This window comes from Oryzias latipes, chromosome 10 (genome assembly GCF_053564925.1).
Source record: "Oryzias latipes strain Hd-rR chromosome 10, Olatipes_Hd-rR_3.1".
Lineage (NCBI taxonomy): Eukaryota > Metazoa > Chordata > Actinopteri > Beloniformes > Adrianichthyidae > Oryzias > Oryzias latipes.
The window spans coordinates 22,153,381-22,171,126 of NC_136246.1; the positions used below are offsets into that span (position 1 = coordinate 22,153,381).

Below are 17,746 nucleotides of genomic sequence, written 5' to 3' on the forward strand. Positions count from 1 at the left end.
ACAGGAGTGATGTGATCTCTTCTGCTGGTTCCAGCTAACAATCTAGCAGCTGCGTTCTGAACAAGCTGGAGACTTCTTAAGGAACTCTTAGGACACGCTGCTAACAAGGAGTTACAGTAATCCAGCCTCGACGTAACAAATGCATGGATGAGTTTTTCAGCATCACTCTTAGAAAGTATATTTCTGATCTTAGCAATATTCCGCAGGTGAAAAAAGGCAGTTCTACATGCCTGAGATATGTAGAAAAGAACAAGTGTGAATAGGCATTTTAGGGCGCCTGTATGCTCCAAATAAAGAGATTATATCTTTGTCACTTACATGCCTTCTGTTTTTCATTGTCTACCTGCTACCTTCTCCAGCAGTTCCATTCAGGCTGTACAAAAGTGAATAATAATATAAGAAGTGGTGTTGGACTGGAGATGCTCAAACTGAGAGAAAAAGGGGGAATTTTTCCTTAAGTCTTTAAGGTTAAGTGAATCCACCTGACTTATTGTGTTATTAGTTGTTGACTGACAGCTTTGTGCAGGAGGGGGGCCCTTATGCAAACTTCACGGTGGAAACGTTGACACACAACCTTAGACCTTTTCACCATTGGCTCAAAAAAGATCTGCAGATAAAACTGATGTGTAGGAGCCGGAAATTTTGCACTTAAAGCTCCCAGACACCTTCAAAGTTGATATTTTTATTATTATTGTATTGCAGTCCTCTAAACAAGAGCAGGGAAAGGGGATGTTTTTAGCTTGAAGGTGTTGTTAGATTTAAATTCAAGTCAGCAGGGTGCAGCACATCTTCTGTGGAGGATCACTGTGAATCTCTGCTCAGATGAAACCAGCTCTCCTGTAGTCAAGTCACGTCATCTAGAATCCCCCTCAGAAGGTATTCCTTTAATCTGTTTGATGAGACTTTTTTTTAGCTTGCATCTTCTTTTTTTTTTTAGGTAGCCCTGAGGTGAATTGTCTCCTATGATTCAGCAGAGCTCACCTGGCTTGCTTGTTGCAAAGGCAGATTCCTAGACCTCTGGTGACAACGATGGTTTGGCCGTTGTGACGTGACTGTTTGAACTCTGTCTCCATCCTGCCTCCTCCTCGCTGTCCTTGGCACCTTGCTCGCTCTAATCACCGTGCCCCCGCCTCACAGGTGTTGATTAAACTGGCAGTTAGGACCCATTGGCGCACGCTAAGCTCCCCCTTCTTTGTGCACTTGTGCTGCTATCCACACCCCACTTCTCTTCCAGAACCCCCGTGCTCTTTCTTATTTCATGCACCATTCTCTTCTCTTCTTCCACATTCATCTGCGAAGAAGAGCACGCTTTATACCCGCAGTGGTGATTGGGAGGATTAGTGGTGTGTGAGGGACTTTGTCACCAGCTTTCTGGGAAATCCAATTACCGAATATCATAAGCCTTTACATGTCTCATACTTTGCTAAAACCTCCTTGAAAATGCACACCTCCATCCTCAAAGGGTCAATGTTTAGCACCTGTCCTCGCTGTACAGCGCAGGGAAAAGGTGAAAGTAGTGATCATCTTAGAGAGGATAAGAAGAATCCTAAAACACTGCCTCTGCATTGCAGCAAGCTCTGGACTGCATGAGCCTGTTGAAGGAGAGGGCGGTATTTGCTCCATATTACGGGCTGGGATCTCAGCGTGTGTCAGCTGAGGTGAAGCGGGGGCCAAAAGGGGTTGGGTCTGTTATGTGCTCACAAAGATAGCCCTTAATTGCACTTGTCATGAAGATGATATGCTGTCGTTGGAGGCTCGTAAAGTGCGGTGCTGCATGTATCGGCCGAGTCCAATCAAACTGATAATATTCAAAGCTATTAAGTGATTCATCCAATCTGACAGCTACATCATAATGCTATTATCTGAATTTTTGGAGTGGCTTCTTTTTCCAACACAGGCATTCTTGTTCCGACCTCCTGCTCTTTTATTTTGCATTTTAAAGAATTGACAACAGGGCAGAAGAAACAGGAGAGAGTTTTTCTGATGTGAGGGTCTGAGAAACGCAGAGAGGTACAAGTTTGAAGGTGAAAATTCATGTCAGAAGGAGACGGAGTTGAGTCACTGGCTCCCATGAGGATTACTCACTGGCCGTGGGTATAGGGCTACATCATCAGGATGGCAGGTAGAGGAAAGAGTTGCAGAACTATATCATCAAGATGGCAGGTGGAGAAAGGAGGCAGCATGTGGCTGAAGGGCTGAAAGGAAAGCAAGTTAGAAATGAGATCAGGAAATGAACTCTGGAGGGTGTGTGCACGTGCTTCACCTCTGACCTCCATGAGTCCACTGATCAACAGCATAGTCATTTTAAAGCAAGTCACGTTTATACCTAAAGCATGTCAGGTGTTGGTGACGGTTGAAGGAAAAGGTCTACATTTAAAGTTTGAAACACAAATGATGGTCAAAACTGCATGTTGCAAACAAGAAATTGGGGGGGGGGGTTGCCAAAGTTGTTATTATAACTTAGAAAAAAAAAATCAACATTAATTAAGTTTTGGGCAGTGAAAAATTTAGTTGGCATGACAAAAAACCTTTTATAACTGCTTCACTAATATGTATATCACCGCCTCGTTCATTTTTAGTTCAAATTGATTCAAATTTAACGGGGAAAAATCCTATTTGAAAGATCTAACTTAAAACTGCTAACATTTGAAACTTGAGCATAGAATTTCTAAGAATTTACAGTATTTTCTGCCTTAATTTGTTTCTAAAAACAACTGTACACCTTATAACCTGGAATGCCTTATATATGGAATTATTGTGGTTGTGTTTACTGATGTCAAAGCAATTTTGAGAGGTATATATATATATAAATTATATATATTATATTATATATAAATTCTGTCAACTGAACGTTTAATGAGAAAAACATCTGTGTGTGTGATATTTGCAACATTGGCACACAAATTCAAGGCATGTTCCCATGTACATATGCAGCAAAGCCCGAAGAAGAATTGGAAACTGTTGTGTTTTCTTTGAACTCTCGTGTCTTCCTTTTGCCCTCTTTCTTTTTTCCTACTGAAAACAGCAGATGGGGCAGTGAAAAATCTGACCCGGCAGCTCAAACATTTTACAGATGACAGCTCACTTTGCAAGAAAACAAATACATGAGAAGACCCAATTTTAATTGGGGTTTTGCAGTGAATTTACTTATATGAAAGTGTCTAACAGAGCAAACTAATATAAAGGACGAATCTGTTCCTTTTGCGAAGCACTTGACATTTTTTTTACAAGTGCCTCACAAGCGATTTATGACACAATAAAGTAGCATTTTGATGATGGTTTTATACCTTCATGCTATGAAAGGATGTAGGTGCTTGTGTTTGTGCCTTCAACAAATAAGCATTGTTCATTTTTTTATATCAACATTTGCAAAGCTCTTTTTATTGTAAAACCTGCTATATTGCTTTTTAGCAGACGTTTTTTCTCAAAAATGTGATTTATTTTGTGGAGTACAATCTATACACAGGCTTTAGCATTTTTTCTCTAATAACTTTGTAAAACTCCCCTCTAGGTTTTTTTTTACCATCCTTTTTTTAAAATATATTATCTGGAGAGCACTTCCCTCAATGTGTGTCTTTTATCCTGGCCTGAAGAGACATTTTTCACAGCTTTTGTACACATTCACAAGTGATTTGTTTTAAAGAATTTAGGTCAATCAATTCAAATGAAAAATCTGTCGTTAATACTTCAATTAAAACATTTTACTCCTCTGTCATATCTAATATGCATGTGTGGTTCTATTTTGCTTTGATTAGCTGAAGTTAGCAGATAATTTGAAGTCTAAATAAAAATTCCAGAAGTTGATTCAGAAGGACTTCTAACAGCTTTCTTTTATCGGCTCAAAGCACCTCTGCAGTTGAGTAGTTCTTGAATCTGGGTCTGCCATTTGAGTTAACAGTCTGTAGCACTTCACATCTCTGTATGACAAGAGCTGATGCAATCCCCCTAGGCACTTACAAGATATCTCCCTGTGACAGCATTCCTTCTTCATTTTGGGTTTGGAATGGCTGTTCTTGATGCTGGCAAATGGGTTTGGGAGGATCCAAAAGGACCAGTGAGGAGGACTAAATGAGGAAGGGGACAGAGATACAGGAAGTAACCAAGAGGAGAGATGGATGAAGCAGAGATTAAAATATATATTTTGTGACAGAGGAGAGAAAAGCAGCTAATCACTGTGACATTTACTTTTCTTGACCCACCCAAGCCTGTGCAGGATACTAGGTCGACCACGAAGGGTCTAAATGCTGACTGAACGAAGACGCCTTTTTTTACATATTTTTTGAATTAGCCCAATGTGCCTACAGGACATCATGCATCCATCTGAATGAGCATTTCAGCTCAGTCATCTCAAGTGATGCATTGGAAATGTAACATCCCTGTAGCACTGTTGAGTGGCCTGATTATAGATGGGAATGAGGGCAGCACACTGTGTGTGCTTGACCAGTGAACTGGAGAAGGGATGCATAGTTTCCCTGCAGCAGGGGAAGGGGGGAGGCATGGTTAGCTGCAGAGAAAAAAAGAAAAAAGACTAAATGGGATTAAAGAAAACTGAAAAAAGAATGGGCAGATTAGAAAGAGCAATGTTTTGTGGTGTGCTGTTTACCGCTTAGACCTATGCAAGATTCTGTAATGACTGTCGGCGTGCACAGGGCCGCCTTACTTAAGTAAATTAGCATTATTGAAATTCCAGGTGATGCTCTCAGAATCATATTAACAGACGCATTATTTCTCCTGAGTTAAAGATGGGGGCAGCCACCTATATTTCCACACAGAGCACAACATTTATTTTCTTTTTATTTAATTACAGAAAGATAAAGCTGAGGCTAGGGGATTTCTTCAGTGCAGCCTCGATCCCTGTACCGCGCTGTGTCCTCTGTTCCTCCCAAAGTCCAACACCTACAGTATATTTGGTCCACTGACAGCGCAGGATGATATTATGAGGGAAGCGGCCTGAGAGGAGAACGCAAGAGGCACTCAGCTGGAGAGAAGTACCACCATGCTTGAAGAGGAGTGTGCTTTGGGGGATGACCAGATGGCTGAGGCAAAGAAGCAAGCAACAAAAGAAGGAGCCTAATAGAGTAGTGGAGATAAAGGAGACAGGAGTGGAGGGAGACATTGAGGTGGATAAGGAGGAGATCACTCCTGCATGGAAAAAAAAATCTATAAGAAAGTGCCTGAAAGACTACAAACTGTAGAGAAGAACTGCTGTGTAAATGTATCACAGAAATAAATACTTCAGTTTTGTTACTGTAAATCAATTATTATTAATATATATGTTTGCACACTAAGCTGCATTTTTGCACTGAGGCTGAAAAAATATCCAACATATCTACAGTTTGCCCTTAGAAAGTTGTAACTTTTTTGATTTTATTGAACTTTCTGCTGACGTGTCTTACCGTCTCTGAAGAAACAAGGCAGTTGACTTGTCAGTTTGATCTATCTCATTTTTCATTTTTTTTTCCACTTTACATGAAAAAAATTACTTTGGGGATTCTTTTGGTACTCTATAACTAGTGAAATTGTATTGCAGTGCATCCGACAACTAAAATAAATTTATTTCAAGACCATTAAGACCAAAAAGAGACACCTGGGAAACATTCTTAAAAATTGTTGAAAACACAAATACATGATTTTGAATTTAAATTATGAGATATAGGATATTAGCACACAAAGTAGTAAGATAAAGTGCCAAATACATTATGGGATGTTCCTCAGCAGTCTTATCTTACAGCATCATAACAAAAAAATTAATCTTAATCTGAAAAGCATTCCTCTGAAACCTCAGCAACTAGTTCCACATCAGTGGAGCCCAAAGGACAAAGAGTTTAATTCCAGTTCTTTCTTCTTCTTTTTTTGGAGATCACAATAAAACTGCAATTTGGGCTCATTTGGAGTAGACTATTAAAAGAATGTAGGGTACAGGGTGACATTTTAATTGAATAACTAAGCAGATTAAACAAAATCATCTTTTTTTTATTTTGCTTGTCTTGTTTCAAATAAGGGTATACCTTTCATTGGCAATACTATGCTATCCAAAAAACACAAGTGTTCTACAGTACATGAAGTGTTTTCAAAAAAGGTGATCAAACTACAGCTTTACAAAGATGCCAAAATGCTCTCTAGGCCAATTTACCCTAAATCACCCATTTCACCAAGCTCTATTGACAAAAACAGCTGAGTATAAATGAATATATTGACACTAAAGAAAATAGACTTTTTTTGACAGACTTCATTAAAAAGAAGGAAAATGTTATTTCAACCAATTAAAAGTAAAATGTGGATCTGCTCAAATAAATACATGAATACTTTTTTAGATTTAGTAAAATCTAAAAAGTAAATAAGATACAAAATTATCAGGTTTTAATTTTTTTTTTTTTGGCTAACAACAATGTGTGGTTCAAGATGGTAAACAAAAGTATTAAAGACATTTCAAAAAATGTTTTAAAAAACCCTCACCAGTGAAAAACTTCCCTGCCACAGCAGGGGGTTTCTCTCATCTTTTGCCAGCAGTTCTTCTTCAGCTGTCTCCTCAAAACCTTTCCTCATGCCACAAAGAAGGATTTCCTAAAGAATCGCGTTGTGCTTTATTTCATCTGGACAGTTATCACTGCTGCGGCTCCGCCCTCTTTTCCCTCCGTTTCATCTTTGATGGCTTTTGAGTTTCCGTCAGCGCCTCAGACAATACTCTCATTCTAAAAGCATTTATCTTTTCATGCTTAATGGATTGTGCCTTGAAGGGTGTATCTACCAAGGTTGTTGTGTACAAAGTGGTCATAAGTTATTTTAGTCAGGACATATTTCAACGCGGTGTACCGTGAGAGTCATGTTTACATCTTCTGTGAGCCATGTTTCAACCTCAGAGTCTGAGTTCTGAAGAGATTCAGCATCAGCATAAGGTTTGACCTTAAAAAAAAATCACATCAAATTCACAGGAAAGTGAATAAGTGACATCAGTATTGGTTTTATAACATCCACATCCTGCAGAGTGGAAGCATAGCTCTTGATTTGCTTATCGACATAAAGTCTCAGGGAGATGGTCTCATGCAACTTTAACACCTGAGTTATCTGATGTGAACCCCACCTGGTGGGAAGATCTGTCCCCGGCGTGTGGTGGAGTTTAAGCAAAGGAGTCAGCAAGTGTTAGAGAAGCATGTCAGGCTTTAAATCTTTCTTCAGCTCTCTTTTCTCCATGGAAATAGTGACAAAAGCATCTCAAGGCTTTTTTTTATTTTTTTTTTGTAATTTCTTGATCATGCTTTGCTGGTGACTATATTTGTGCCTGAAAGAATGGTTCTGATGCAGATGATGGAGGAAAAAATGGGTTTGTGGATGAATTTGCTGCTGACAATACTCTGATTCTTGGAAGAATGAAAGTATTTTATCACTGCTGAATTCTTGCATTACAGCAGTCACTCAAATACTTCACATTTGGGCTGTTTTTTGTTCCTTCCAACATTTATAACATTCTCGTCTTCATCGTCTCCTTTATCTCATTGAACTCTGACATGCTGACATGAGCAATCATTTGAACGTTGTCATGTGTGCAGTTGCAGGGTGACGGATTTACAAAGCCTCCAGCTTCTGCTCATGGATTGAAAACCAATATGGAAGTCTCAAATGTTGCCATTCCTTCATGTGATGACTGAAGGATGGTTGCAAAGGGCAGCAAGTTCTCCTTGAGTCCATGGTTTATAGATTGATTTTACAGCAGAAACATACTTAATGTCAATCTGGTTTAATATATCTATGATTGTTGCATTATATTTTATTTATAAAAAAAAAATATATGTTTGTTTGTTTGTTTGTAATTATCTGTGTGTGGGGGGTTAAATGCTTGATTTTAATGTAGCTCGGATTTTTATATTATTAGAAGCATGATTTTTCTTTTTCTTTTTTGTATTGGCTGGTAGGTGGACTAAAAATATCTATGCATTGTTTAGTTCCACTCTGCTGTTGAAGAGGGAGGAGATGACTCTGACCAGTGCTCTCCTTTCACTTTCATATTCACTTTCGATATCCTAAAGATCATTCTAAAATGATTCCTCTGAGCCCTCACCGCCCCTTGCCAAATTTGGTATTAACTCCCATCGACTACCTCATTGACTTTTTGATTGGAAGGTGGGTGGACCCAACAGAGCTTTTACTTTTACTTTGAGACTTTACCTGTGTTTTACCGCCCATGTGTCCTTTTCAGATGTGGGCGGAGTAAATTCTAGTAAATGATCCCACCCCACTGAAGGCTTAAGAAATGACATTCAAGATTATCTGTGCAGTATAAATACATGTCTGAATTTCCAATATGATTCAAGCTGTAACTTTGTTCCAGAAGTATCATCACAAGTATCTTTTTTTGCATTTTGTGTTTTATTGCCGATTCAGATCATTTATTTTGTACAAATTTTTACCAAAATCACCATTCTAGCAAAATTGGCCATAGAAGGGAAACTTTTGCTTTACTGCAAGTTTAACCAAATTTGACATGAGAGTGAATTTTATAAAGAAAACATTGCATGTGTCCTCTCATGTAACCTCAAAGAAGAAGAGACAATTTAAACCCAAATCTTTCCATGTTTATGTGTCAAAAGTTTCTTTCAGAAAAATGTAAACTTTGCATTGCCCTTTGTGAGTTATTGACTTGTGGCCTGCTTTGGATAAACGTCTACTGAATTAGCATAATTATATACTTAGTTCTAGTTTAGTCACATGACATTGAGATAAAATCCAAGATGCATAGCTTTTTTTTCATCTTCAAAAAAGTCAAGGACACAAAAGGTTACTGTTTGTCATCTTCTCCATCCCTCAGACTTTAACGAATCTTGAAGCTCTGCCAGCTCTGATCACTTCCCGCCTGCAACATATAAACCCCTTCTGCAACACCAAAGACTGGAGATGTGGCATCACTGGTTGGTTGGCCTCTAACCATGGAAATGTGCCAGTAGTGATTAAGAGAGAAAACAAGAAGCTTCTGCACAGCTCAGCTTAAAGCACTCCTCTGAAAAATCAATAAAACTGCTTCCATTATTTGGATATTGGAATTTGGCTGGAATTCCATGAGTTTACAGTGAACATATATAAAGCAGCTTTCAGCCTTTAACCTAGTGGAAATGACGCTTGTGTAGACAGACTCTTAAAAAAACTGGTTCTAAAGGAGGAACATTGTGATGCAAGTTAAGACGAAGAGTTCAGCATGATTTGCGGTTAAGGGGCAGAGCTGCAGAATGCTGCCAGATCTGGTGCGGCGTGACTAACCCAGTGATGACCCCAAAACGGAACCCTTCAGCTCTCGTCTGTAACATCTTCATAAACTTTACCGCCACGAAAAACGCCAGCTTGGGTCACCCTAGGTAACCTTGCTTTTGGGATCCTGCTCTGCCAACATTTCTACTACAATAAGGTGGAGAGAACTCAAAAAGGAGCAACACAAAGAGACTGTTTCACTGAGGGGGGGGTTGAACAGAAAGCTCAAAGCTCACCCCCAAAACAAAAGGATGACTCGTGGAGGGGAAAAGTTGCCACATATGTGCCAGTATTGGCCCAAATTGAGAAAGAGAGCAGGACAAACTGGGCCTTGACAAGGCCTGAAACTCTTACTTGCTCTTTTTTATTGTGGGCGACGGCAGCACTCCCTCACAATACCGCTGTCCAACCTGTTGAGTCACACATCAAGCAGCTGCGTGTGTGCTTGTCTCGTCGTGTTAAGCTGCGTTTTTTGTGTGGTGTTCCTGGAAGTGGGGCCTCTGTGAGGACAGATAGAGGGTGGGAATAGAATTAAAACGGATATCACAACAGTGGCTAGGTCTTTCATTTATGCAGCGGTTGTGGTTCAAGGACAAACACGTGAACCGTGTCACGCTGTCCTTTGTGCGTCACAGAAGCTTGCACATGCATTCTTAAAAACAAAACCTCTCAGGGCGGCAAAAAAATAATACAAACAAATGTATTTTTTCTGTGAAGTATAGCATTTTATCCTTGATTAGGATGAAAGCACAGATCCAGACTGTCATGTTGATGATTGATTGTCTTCAGCACAGAGGACACTAACTCTACATTTAAAGAAAAAGCCAAAGGTATATCTCAAGTGTGTCGCCATCTGACTCAAGTAGATATCCATCAACCAGTCAGACGCAAAAGCCTGACACATACTTTACATAAAATTGGATGGAGACATCCTCACTGTCGACCAACAGCTTTGCTGGAATACAAAAAGTGTTTACGGATGTTGACAATGGTTGATTAACCACTGGGAACCCTTGAGAGTCAATCAGAGTGAGTGAACAGGCAGTCCTGATTGGTGGGAAAGCAAAAAAACATCTGCAGCTCTTGGTATTAGTTTACACATTAATGGCTTCTGACTCGCTCCAGACTTACAGTTTATGCCGTCCCACTAGAGTGTATGATGAAAATGCAGAGCGTTTTTATTTTGTCCCTGAAGAAATGTCATATGCATATTCTGATAAACAAAAAGCTCTCTGCATTCTTGAGATGCTCAGTCCCTGAAGTGCTTGTTCAGATTTGTTAGACAATATTAAAATAACTGTTCTTTTATTCTATGCTTTTGGTGACTTCAGATTACAGTCTCGCTTTCGTGTCAAAGACAGTTTTTTCCTACTTCCACACATATTCTTCTGCAGCAACTTGCACAGATTAAGAAAAAATGTTTGTGTAATGTTAATGAAAGCAGAACTGCTTCCATTTAGCAGAAAGAGATGTCTGTTTCAGCTAGCAGGGAGCTTTTGCAGCAGTAGCTGTCACAGCTGCTGCGAACGCTGCAGTGACTTGTTCATTTTGGGTGAGGAAGCAGAGCGATAACTGGTCGGAGCTCCTGTTGGGAGCTGTAGAGCTCCAATGAATGGTGTGACGTTTCTATTCCTCGGCTGCCACTTTGTTCTGGCACAAACACGTATGCTGCAGTGCTTACATTTGTGAGCTGCTATCATTAAATCTGTCCACCTCCTGCTAGAATTCTGGGGGGGTTTGTGTGCATGGTGCATTAACGCAGAATGTGTGCAGATACAAATGAATGAATAGCATCCCATTAGACCCCAGAATACAACCTGGGTTTGTGAAACTAGTTCATGTAATATATTTTTGTATTTTTCCACACAGTATTTGTTGTGGAAAATGCAGATTTCCAAAATAAGATTATGAATGTAAACAATAATATTGACACAGTCTCAGATTTTTGATGAAAAATGAGTTATGTTGTTAAATTGGGCTTGAAAAATCTTGATGAACTTTAATTTAAAAAAGACATACTGTAAGTAGTGTGTAATGATCACATACAAATCAGGATATCAAAATAGATTACTTTAAGCTTCCTGCTTAATGAAAGTAAATCAGTCTAAGCCCTCTCTACCTGGCCAGAGTTAGACTCCAAATTCACATTCTAGTGGTCAATAAACTGTAAATAACAGCTCAATTATACTAAGTCATTAAAGAGATTGTAATGAACTGGCTGTAACTCCTTGCAGCAGAAATTGTACTCTCCTGCTGTTCTAGTGACCAATTTAGACAGACATGGTGGAGGAAACGGCAGGTTTTGGTTTCTGAAGAAACTTCTTCTTTTTTTTTTTTTTGCGTAAGTGAAATTGATACGATCTTGTATAAAAATCCCCTGAAATTTCTTGTTGAATTACAAAAATCTATCATGCAAATCAAACATTGCATGTACAGTTGGTTAATTAAAATGGTGGTGGAGGGTTCATTTTTATAACAGATGCAATCTGTTCTCAGCACAAGGGCCCTAAGGTTGAAAAAGAAACTGGGAATAGAAGGGATATCTGATCGCAGGGGACAGCTAGCATTTAAAGAGGAATGGAGCAGCTGATAATAGTTTTTAAAGATGGATTCTCTACTGTTGCAGTTCAGGACGGCTATACCTGCATTACGTTGGATGTTAAATAGACGAGCAAAGTGCAGTTGGATTGGGTCAGACAGGCTTTTAGTGTGAAAGCACTCTGAGTGGCTGCCAAAACTTAGAAAAAAAAGAAAAAAGAAAACACTACCGGTAAGGAACATAAATGCTGTCCATTTAAAGTTTCTTACGATAAAAAAGACATTGAATGACTGATAAAAACTGAAAACACTGCTTTCTATAATTCTAGTGACAGCCAAATGAAAATTATATTTTAAAAGGCACTCACATGTTTTTCTGTGATACTTTTTGTCCAATCATAGTCTCAGAAATGTGTCATTTTAATAATGCGACACACATACTAGAGTCCTGTATTAACCGACAAACATTCAGCAACAGTGAGTGTCAAACTAATTGCTCATGAGAACTCCAACAGCTATCACAACTTGAAACTTAAATGGCACTACCTCTGATAAGTAGCTAAAATAGCTTATTTTTGTTTGAACCACAAAGGCAAAGAAAAGTAATGCCTAAATTGACTGCCTTTTTTCACCACCTAAAGCTTTTTCTCTTATTACAACTCTATACGAGTATGATTGAATCCATTCCACTCTTCATAGTTCTTTGTTTTTTTAACAAAATAATTCTTTGTGAACTGGTTTTATTTGAATTTAAACTCATGAAATGAGACTCTGATAAGATGTGAAATCAAAATCTAGAAACAATATATCACTGACCCCCCCCCCCCCCCCCCCCCCTACACACACACACACCTACACACTTACGTTCACAAAGAATAGGATCCCCCTGATTAAAGCAAGGTGGCACATATACATATATAAAAACTGTGACACAGACTTTCAGTTATGTAAGAGGCTGGAACACCTCTTCCCCCCACCTTCTCACTGGGCAAACATTAGGCATAGCAGAGATTGACAGCTCAAGTAAATGAGAAAATCCAGATTTTATTGAGGTTATAAAAGCTACCCGGGTGCTCCCATGGCCTGTTGTTACTGTGATATTTCTTTGTGTTTTTTTTCCCATCAGCCACTGTCATGAGCTTCCCCACACTGTGCACTTTGTATCTCCGAAGTTTCTGTGCTGCTGTGATGCTAGAAAATTGTGTCTTTGAAGGCTTCGTTGACATACCGCTCATGATTAACTGTTTAATTTCGAGCCGATGGCAAATGCGACATTTCCACTCTGCTGTCTTTAAGAGGTATATCTGAAGCAAAAGTGAGGAACTTGAATACATAACCTAGCATTGGCTGTCTGACTTATTGCCACTGCTTTAAAATGCATGTATGACAACAGCACTAAGGCACAACACGTTTGTGTTTAGTTACAAACTGCAGCTGACTGGATCCTGCAGTTAACTTTAAATTTGAGATCAAAGTCGCATTCCAAACGGACGTGTGGTATTTTAAATCATAAATAGGTCAAGAACAGAGGGGTAAATTCCAGGCCTGGAGGGCCAGTGCCCTGCATGTTTTTCAACCAACTGGCCATTGTGCCTTCTTATTGGCAAAACACACTTGATCCAGGTGATCAGCATTAGGTAGGGCAGAGTTTTGAAAAAACTGCTGGATGTCAGTTATCGAGCGCTTGACAGTATATGAGAACTGGACTGAGCGGCCACTACCCCCTCAAGTTTCAAACAGGAAGCACCCGCTGGCTCCAAGAAGCCAAAATCCTATAGACTTCTTGAGAAAAAAACAGCTAACTACTCAGTCATATTTGTGAGAATCACCATCTTTGCCCTTCCAAGTTTTTATATGTTTTTACGAAAATCCTAATTTTTTTATGATAGTTTTTTTTTGCAGTGGAAGTTAATCAAGTTGTAAAGTGGCCAATCAGAAGCCTCAATAAAAGTATTTGGTTTCACATGGAATGTTTGAAGCATTTGATTGACACATTCCCCTGGGTCTGCTTTTAAGTGATAGGGGTGTGAAATTCCAACAATCTCACTCCCGATTGGCAAGGGTAGTTGCTGTACAAATGCTGGACCAACATGATGATTTTCACATCACTAAAAAAAAAAAAAAAGGCGACTGAATTGATTTCATTTGGTTGGAGCCGAAGTACCATTTTTTATGGGTGTTGACATCACACTCACTCGGTCCAATTCTTATATAGCAAATGGGTCCAACACTCCCAGTCTAGAATAACCTTGATGGGCGTGTCCCAGGAGCTGTGAGGTCAGTTTATCTCAGTAATTTGCCCAACTGTATAAAGGTAAGTATTAGTTAAGTCACATCCGTCACAAATTGCACCTGTCCCAAAACTAAACTCTGGCTTCAAATTGGCCTGAATACTGAACAGTGACGTCATCACAACCAATTTTCCAAGCCTTTCTTTTCACCAATTTCTTTGTGAACAAAATAAAACACCTAAACTCTTTCATGACAATCTGTCATTATCATTATTCTTTTTGTTGTACTGTATAATAACAAAGCTCAGAGAGATGGTGCAGTACCTTTTTAGGGACCCCATCAGCAAAATGGTTTGAATATAATGCCTAGTAGCTTCAGCCAAACTCTAATATAAAATAAATTGAAAAACTCTAAAATTATATATTTTTAAAAGTAAAAAATAAAAAATACAAGAGAAAAAGATTAGAGTGGAACGCTTAATGTCAGATTTGGGACATTGCTACTATTTTTTACTTGTATTAAACGAACATTTGTTTCTAAAATTCTTGAAAATATTGGGCTGTATGTTTAAAGTTTTTGAATTGCGTTGTGGTGATTCATGAAGTCTGTTAGACCCTGGTGACCCTCTGACTGGCTGTCAGTGCTTTGTCACACACTAAAGCATTTCTGCCTGAACTGATGTGGCCCACATTTTAGAAAGTGCATACATGCTGACCACTGCTGTAATGCTTGTGCTCTTCTGTGCTCTGCTGTCCCTGCAGTTTGCTCTCAGTTCTCCCGCGGGGTGTACGCCATCTTTGGATTCTACGACAAGAAGTCCATGAACACCTTGACCTCGTTCTGTGGTGCTCTGCACACCTCATTTGTCACGCCCAGTTACCCCACCGACAATGAGGTACAGTTCGTCATCCAGATGAGGCCTGCCCTGCGGGGGGCGGTCCTCAGCCTGCTGTCGCACTACAAATGGCAGAAGTTTGTCTACCTCTACGACACTGACCGAGGTAAGAGGGAAATCGCAGACCTTGGATCACTCACGTAGCTTGATTTACAACATGAAAACACACAATAAAGAGTAGATCAAACCTGAAACACAACAGAAAGCCTTTAGCTGTAAACACAACACTCTTTATTGAAATAATTTGTTGTTGGGTTAAAAATATATTCACCAGCAGCTCATTGCACTTGTAAAAACAGCATCACACTCAAAGCAATGGCATGTTCCATGAGCAATAACCCCTTGGATCCTTCCAACAGTTGACTGCTTTGTGTCAGTTAATCTTCTGTTTAATCGTGTTGTTGATATTGGCTCGTTTCTCATTTGAAATGAGGTATGTCACAGCTGCCACTGAACGCTTTTATACAGAAATTAGACTCTGCCTCCCAGTGGGGGCTTTTCATTGTGCTCCTTCGCGAGGGTTTTGTGTAGCTCCCATATTGCATTTCATTGTCTACACCACATATCTGACAACCTGTCATCACACCTAAGTGTCAATTCTTCTCATTTCTGATGTCAGAGAGAAAATGAGCTCATTATCTTCCAGCAGAATTTTGCTGCTCCTACAATAACTTTGATTTGTTCACACAGCACCTTGGAAGGTGTGAAGGATATGTTCAGAAAATGACAAACAAAACAAAACAAAATTGACTTCTGTGTTGAGATTCCACAAACTGTGTTCATCCTACAATGGTCCTGCCTTTTTTTTGCCTTATTTATTTGGTAATAATGGGGGAGCCGGTTTAGCTAGTGCTGGTTTGCGGCGCCTTCCGTCCGTGAAACCAGGGTTCGACTCCGGGCTGCTCCCTATTCCCTTCTCTACTTCTGTGCCGGTCCCAAGCCCGGTTGCTTTGAGAGGGTTGCCAAGTTTATCGTGCGACTCGTTTGCTGTGGCGACCCCTGATGGGAAAAAGCCTAAAGGGAAACAAACATTTATTTGGTAATTATGGAAAGGTCCTGACCTGCAGAAGGGCCCCAAGCTTTCTATCTCCTGCAGCCTGTTCTCAGCTTTTTTATGTAATGGTCTGGCCTCACGTCTCTTTCTGCAACTTGCTTTGAGGCAGAATATTTGGAGTGTTTTAGCATAGAGTCCTCTGTCTATCAGTCTACAGGCCTGCATGGTCCAACGCTAAGAGCCTTAATCTTCCACACTGCCTGCAGATAATATGTGGTTAATTAGGGTCATTCTGACTAGGACACTCATTGGATCTTCCCCGCGGACGTTTGCAACCCACATCTTCTTCAGCACAACCACTACAGCCGAGCCCCCATCCATCTGCCTTTCAACTTCTGTCTGGCAAGCCAAACTGTCTGGAGCAGAGTTGGGATATACAGCGGAGGTGTGGAAGGCAGAAATACAAACACTGAGGAGGTGTTGCGGAGACGGAGAGGCACTGATGACAAACTAACATATTCTTTAAAGGCACAAAAGGGCAACAGAGGGAGGGAAAACAAGGATGAAGAAACAAAACATCTATTCAGTCCAGCAATTAAGGCAACAGCAGGCGCTTGTTATTTACAGCCCGTTACCTGTGTAGAGACAATTCCCAGCATAGAACATCGGCGTGCTGAGGCTGATGCCAAGCCACTTTTACCTCTCCCCTTACTGCCAGTGGTGTAAGACGATCCCTTATTAGTGGGAGGACATTGGCCCCAGGAGGGGATTAAAGTTGTTTATTGATGCACTCCATCCAGCACTTTGGGGGGCTTTGACACTTGGCTCATCAAGCAGACAGATGTGTCAAAGAGTCTGTGCTGCTGCTATCAGGTAGTTCAGCTCCTCTGGCAACGTGGACCCTGGCTGTTGGCTACACCAAGAGGAGTCCGATTAAAAATTAATATCTTAACACTGCTGATTTCACCCTCCAGCTCTGAAGCGAAAGAAAACTGACCGACATCTTAGCATGTTTTAGATCTTTTGGAGCTTTGTTTATTTCCCACTCTCTTTCAAGTGATTTGTTTCAACTGTAAAAAGTATGAAAGCATCAAAACTTGCTCTTTAAACCTATTTTATATTTTTTCAAATACGCATATTTCTCTTCTACCATGCACTGCTGTGGAACCTCTTGCTGATTTTCCCTAAGATGTGGGCATTTCAGGGGAAAAGAAAAAACATAATAAACGGTGACATTACTTGAGTCAAAATATATATAGTGTTCCCTCGCCTATCGTGGATTATTATCTTAAAATAACTCGCGATAAGTGAAATGTGCAAAGTAGAATAACAGGTGTTTTAAGGCTGTAAAACCCATCACTACACACTTCATGCACTTTTTTCTGACAGACATGAACATTTTCACACTTTTCTAACTAGTTTAAACTGTAAAAGTTCAATCCTATATTAAGAAATAAGTCCAGTATTAGAGAATGAAAACAGAGATCTGATCGCCATTGAAGACGTATGTTGTCAATGATCTTGAAAGGTTTCATATTTTTCTGAATCAAACTGATCAGGTCCAAAAAAGTGACAGATCTTTTAGCTGATCACTTATCCAATCAATTTATTATCAACTAAGAGTCCTAAAATATATATTAATGAGATCATTTTCTTTCTTTTTCTTCTAGTTTTTGTAGTCTATTGCTGTATTTTATAGTCTATTGTTGTATTTATGTTGCATCTTTTTGAATCCACACAAACAGCTCCTACCATATTCTGCCCGTGCAGAACAAATTTTGCACCAGGGGAAATTAAAAATAAATAAATATATAAATAAACACCTGCAACAAATGACCCTGTGATCCGAA

The 17,746-nt window shown here is 39.7% G+C and overlaps 1 protein-coding gene across 4 annotated transcripts in view; it reads left to right on the top strand.

Annotated features, from left to right (window-relative positions):
* gria3b (glutamate receptor, ionotropic, AMPA 3b) overlaps positions 1–17,746 on the top strand; it is a 93,844-nt gene that overhangs the window by 20,390 nt on the left and 55,708 nt on the right. For all 4 annotated transcript variants that reach the window (XR_002291017.2, XM_023959269.2, XM_023959270.2 and 1 more), the window contains exon 3: positions 14,769–15,008. Coding sequence is in view for 3 of the 4 variants with exons in the window: in XM_023959269.2 (XP_023815037.1) it covers positions 14,769–15,008 (240 nt within the window). In the remaining variant the exon portion in view is untranslated. The remainder of the gene's footprint in view (positions 1–14,768; positions 15,009–17,746) is intronic.